We start from the raw sequence: 5,951 nt of genomic DNA on the forward strand, positions 1-5,951 counted from the left end.
TGACATCATCAGATGTTGAGCAAAAGACATAAAACTAACAGTGAAAAAATCCAAATAAATAAATAAAAAAATATATATATGTGTGTGCGTGTGTGTATGTATATATAAATCAAAACGTTTTAAAAAATAAATAAAAACAAATAAATATACAAATAAACTGACAGTGACACATGTTTTGTAAATGAGTTTCTTGAGTATTAAATAAAATAAAAAATACCGGCAGTAAAATATGTTTTCTAATTGAGTGCCTTGTGTATCAAATTTCTTAAAAAATGACAGTAAAACATATTTTTCTCAATTAAGAGTGCCTTGTGTATTAATTAAAAAAATAACAAAAAATAAATAAATTAAAACGAAAGTGACACGTTTTGTAATTTAGTTTACTGTGTATTAAATTAAACCCTAATACCATAACCAAAAGCAGGAACTTAAAGATGTTTTGCTCCACAAGTCGACAGCAAATCATCCACGTGTGATCCGACTTTTATTAAAAACATTTGTTCAGTTACATTGTTTCAACATTACATCAGTTGGGCAATCCATCATTGAGGAAGGCATCCTGCTAACATGGAGCCCGCTCCCGGTGTCAGGAACATCAGTGCCGGTTTTCTGGCTTCGCCTTTTAAAAACCGAACTTCACAGAGACACCGGAGCGAGACGAAAGAAAGAGACAATCGCTATGAGCAATCAATTAAGTTCAAGAACAAGCACAATATAACAGCCTATATGCTTCAACATGACTTTAGGCTATTTGTCAAAGAGTCCTGAATATCTGCACGCGAGGAAAAAACAACATAATGTGTCGTGTGTGAATAGCAGCATCTGAATATTTTGCACTGTGAGTTGGACACTTGAAGCAGAAATGGGCATCTTTTAATAACTACACATGGAGCACCGCTGTTTGGGAATTCATCAGATCGTTCCTGTATTGCTCCAGCCAGTTTCTGAGCTCTGAAATCCGGTATCCTTCTGGACCTCTGCCCCCCTGGTACACCACTCTCTCATCCATCACGATGTAAAGTCTCTCAAAGTAGGCTCCGTACGCGGCGTTGGACGAGTTGTCCATATTATCCACCACCACGTTGCTGCCGGGCACCTCGGCGAGCATCAGCTGAGCGGCTCTGAGTCTGTCCTCCAAGCAGCGGTGCTTGGGGATCTGATACGGCGCGTCCGAGCTCACCCAGCCGTCCGAAGGATGCGCCTCCTCGATATATACAACTAAAAAGTCCGCAATGTCTGCGTACTGACTCACGACGCGCTGAAACGCCGTCAGGCGCGTCATGAATGGCGGTCAGGAGCAGCTGCCAAAGTTAAGGATGAGCGGTCTCTTCCCTTTCATGCAGTCCAGGATCCGGACCTGCCGCCGCTCCTGCACCAGCATCACCTCGGTGTTTGGAGCCGCGCGTCCGAGGTGAGCCGATTTGAGAAAGTCCAGTTTCTGGCCGTACCACACGGCCCTGAGGGACTCCAAGGTGAACATCTTATTAGAGTCAGAGACGCACACCGGCGGGTCGTCCGGCCCGTCCTGGCTCTCCCCCATTTTCAGCAATACTTTTTTCCGAATACACAAGAAATCCAGGAGCCACAGCATGACGGCGGCCAGCAGGAAGCGGGGCAGCAGCATCAGGCACAGGGCTGAATGCTTCAGCGCCCTCGCCATTTGGACACCGCCGGAGTCGTGCATCATCTCTTCCCCCTGCCGATAGGATGCGACTGGGCCGGCGAGAGAGACAACAAGTATTTAGTCACCTTTACCCATTGGAGAAAACTATCTGACGCACGCAGGCACTCTTTTTATATGTACAGCAGCATTTGAATAAATGGGGGGGCAAAAAAGAAAAAAACACGCCTCCGGTACCCGCACCGCCTACTCACATGGTGGGGATTACCTCCCGAGGGAGAGAGAGAGAGAGGAGAGAGAGGTGCTCAGCCTGAGACACCGTGTCCCCAGTCCACATGTGAGGCATAAAACGACAGTGGATGTTTTTTTTCCCCCCAATAACACTGTGAGACTCTTGGATTAGTTTTAATTGGCTGTGGCTGAACGCACGGGTGGTTTCTGAAAGTCGTGCAAAAGAAAAACATTTGACTTCATTCAGCCGGTGGACTCAGATCTGGCTGTAATGAGTGCAGGAGCCTCTGCTGCCACTAGTCGGCGATGGATTCATACAGAGTGTGAAGGCTGGATGACTCATTCACTGATCTGCTGGGCCCCTGAACACCTCGGGAGGAGGAAGAGGAGGAGGAGGAGGAGGAGGAGGAGGCAGAATAAACCTGCCACCACCAGTTCCAAAACTGAAAGATATCCAATACATTAAAGTTTACTTATTGATCATTTTTATGCAGCTATGAACCACTTTTTGTCTTTTTTTAATCACCAATTAAGCACCCCTTTGACAAAATCTATACACAAATGAGCTTTATACCTCCATAAATGTAACATTTATAGCACAAATAATGTTATTTCATTATATTTTATTGAGCAAATGTCCAATCTAAGAGACACTAATTAAGGCCAAGTTCATTTGAAGGGGAGTTTTAATTGCTGTTTCAGAGCTAAAACTGATTAAAGAACCTGACGTCTGTGGCTAAATTCAAGACAATTGTAATCTCTGTGGTGGATGAGTCATCCATACTTGCCTCATTTTGTCCTTTTTTGGAGTAGTCTCATTATCAGTTTTTAAATAATGTTTTTATCTAATGCTGATCTGCTGTTTTATGTTGCCAGTTTTGCCCAAAAGACTCTTCCCTAAACGACAAAAAAGAGGTTTTCAGTGGGACATATCTGGTAAATTAAAGGTTAAATTCAAGCAAACCGTGATTCGGACGTCATTCACGTCACCTCACCGGCCCATCCTATCAAAATCCAATTCTGTTCATTTTCCTCGGGTTGCCTGGCAACCACCGGAGACTCAAGGAATTTAGTCCTGCACATCACCCTCCTGAAAATGTCTGTTTTTTTACACTTTGGTTTTCTGAATGAATCAAACGAATAAGGCGCAGTGTGTTAATATGTGAGTTTTAGACGTGCTGTTAGGCAGGTTTTGTGATGTTTGGACAGCTTGTTTCCAGTCTATATGATAAGCTAAGCTAATTGGCTGCTGACTATAGTTTAACATTGACATTACAGGCATGAGAGTGTCAATCTTAGGACGTGCCAAAGTTGAGACGTTGTGTAAAACACAAGTAAAAACAGAATGCAATGATTTGCTAATTTTTTTGGACCCATATTCAGTTGAATACAACACAAAGGCACGATATTTGATGTCCAAATCGATAAGCTTTATTGTTGTTTTTTGTAAATATACACTCATTGTGAATTTGATGCCTGGGCAAAAAGACTGCAAAAGTTATGGGATGCTTATAAAACACCTGTTTGAAACATTACACAGATGAACAGGCTAATTTGTAACAGAATAAAGTATCCTTTGGGTTTTGGGTTTGAAAGATGCATCCTCAGAGGGTTCAGTCGTTTACAAGGAAGACGCGAGGTTCATTATCTTGTGAAAAACTGGAGGCAAACAGTCCAACAGCTCAATAACAACCTCTCTTATTGCACAGTTGCAAATAATTTAGGATTTCAGTCTATAATTCATAATATCATCAGAAAATCTGGAAAAATCTCTGCACGTAAGGTGCAAAGATGAAAACCCAACATAGAATACCTGTGACCTTTGAACCCTCAGGCTGAAAAAAGCATTTTGATTTCTTTCAAAAATGTCAGGGGAAGGCAACAAGCAGCTTCACGAGACATGGACCAAAAATTAACAATAAATTAGTTACCAGAAATTCCCTGAAAATAAGCCCCCCAAAAAATTTGAAATAAAAAAAAAACCAAGAAAATGACTTTGAAAAAGTGCTGAAATATATAGATTTTTATTTATTTCATATATTTAATGTATTTTTTTCCTATAACTTGATTTTGAATAAAAAGTTATTCTAATTATAAATATAATTTTCTGGACATTTTGTACTGTTTTTGGATTATTTACTAATAATCCTCTTCTCTTTTTAAAAAACTTTTAGGTACAATATTGTGCAATTTGTGGGACATTTCTTACCAAATTGGTAATTTCCTTTTCCCCCCATGTTTTCAAAAGAAATCAAACCAAGTTGCCCAGTTTTCAGTGGGCCAAATAGCTTGTGAAAGGTGTGTGAACGCAGCTGATGCTGGTTTCAGAGGGTTTAAAACCAACATGACTGTGTCATGGATTTTTCCACATGGGCTTTGGAACATTTTGGAAAACCATTGTCAGTAAACACAGTTCGTCTCTGCATCTACAAATGCAAGTTAAGACTCTACCATGCGAAGTAAAAGCCATAAATCAACGTCATCCAGAAACACTACCGACACAAAATGCTGTGGTCCGACGAGTCCACATTTCAAAGTGCTTTCGGAAATCATGGACATCGTGTCCTCCGAGCTAAAGAGGAAAAGGAGCATCAAAAGCCAGCAAGCCACATATTATACCATTTTTAATTGTTTGTTATTTATTATTGTTTTTTGTTAGCTGTTTATCTGTGTTGATTTCTCATTAGATCTTGTTATTGTTAGAAAAAAAATATGGTAAATATAAAAGACAATAACAAGAAAAATATTGCAATACGGTAGAGAGCTGTTTTGTTTCTCTCTTTCTTATTATTATATTTCTTTAATCTTCTTTAATCTTTATTTTTGTCTTCTTTTGTTTTCTTCTTTCCCCCTTCTTCTACATTTTGTTTGAGTAATTAATACAATTATTTGATGAAGTTAACCTGTAATCCTATGGGCGGGTGGGCAGGGTGGTAGGGGAGGAAATGGTTGGGGATGAATGATTGAAAAGAAGACAAACATACATGTTTTATACCTTTTTCATGTGGCAAAAACTCTGAAAATCAATAATACAAATTTACAAAAAAATAATAAAATATTAGGAAAAAATAAACAGAGTTTTGAAATTTTGTCCATGTAAATGTGTGACAACTCTGGAAATTAGATTTATTTAACATAAATCAACATTAACAGTCGACAGTTGAAAATAATCAATGGAGCTTCCGATTTATTTTAACTACAGTCTCTTTTTTTGTAGTTTCGGCCCTCATTTCCAGTGGTTATATCACTGAACTAAAAGTGAGATCTGGGAACATTGTGACATTATCGAAGCAAAGTCAGACAGGGCGGGAAAACACGAAACGATCAGACCGGTCGTAAATTGGCCAATAGTTTAGTCATGCTTTTACCACTTCATTTCAAGGTGAAACTGAAAGTGAGAGCACCCTGAATGTCCATTTGAACCCCATGAAACTGTATTCATGGAAGAACTACAGCAAATAACCAAACTCAGATTTGAACTAGGCAGTTGATGTGTAAACTTTGGTAATCTTTGTTTTCACCTTAAAATAAATTTGTCTTACCCTGGAGGTTTGTTTAAATCCTGTCTGATTAGGAAACTCGCCCAGTTTGACTTCTTTTTAGTTTTGTGATCTCTTGGTGAGTCAATGTAACAGAAACGAGAGCAAAAGTCAAGAAAATAAGACAGATCAGCTGAAATCACACATGTAATTGTCAGAGATCTACACCTGCAGTGAGAGTGCAGACGTTGAGTTCGACACCTGGGCACCTGGGACTGTTTAGCAGCTGCGGCTCTGGAGGCCTCTGATCAGGATAACTGGATAACAGCAGACAACCTGGTGAGAAGTGGCCTTTACAGACCAGATGTGCTACAGCTACACGTCTCAGCCTCTTTCACACAAACATCTGCAAGTGTGAAGTTGGTTTGTTTTGTAAACAAAGTAGTAGAAAGCCATGCCAGGCGCCATCCACCTCGAAAAAGCTGTTAACTGGCCACATTTACTCAAAGACAGACGTGGTGTCAGAAAGCTACATGTGTTTCACACTGTTTTCACCACCCAGCGAGTTGGACTCAGCAAACATTGTGTAACCTACTTTTTATTTATATCTTAGTTATGTA

At 39.9% G+C, this 5,951-nt stretch overlaps 1 protein-coding gene across 1 annotated transcript; it reads right to left on the minus strand.

The window, feature by feature from the left end:
• Positions 1-366: 366 nt before the first annotated feature.
• On the minus strand, positions 367-1,949 carry LOC121955459 (thyroxine 5-deiodinase-like). Its single transcript, XM_042503425.1, has one exon. The coding sequence runs from the start codon at positions 1,685-1,687 to the stop codon at positions 881-883; it is 807 nt and encodes a 268-aa protein (XP_042359359.1). The 5' UTR covers positions 1,688-1,949; the 3' UTR covers positions 367-880.
• Positions 1,950-5,951: the final 4,002 nt, after the last annotated feature.

The sequence above is a fragment of the Plectropomus leopardus genome, chromosome 16 (assembly GCF_008729295.1).
Source record: "Plectropomus leopardus isolate mb chromosome 16, YSFRI_Pleo_2.0, whole genome shotgun sequence".
Lineage (NCBI taxonomy): Eukaryota > Metazoa > Chordata > Actinopteri > Perciformes > Serranidae > Plectropomus > Plectropomus leopardus.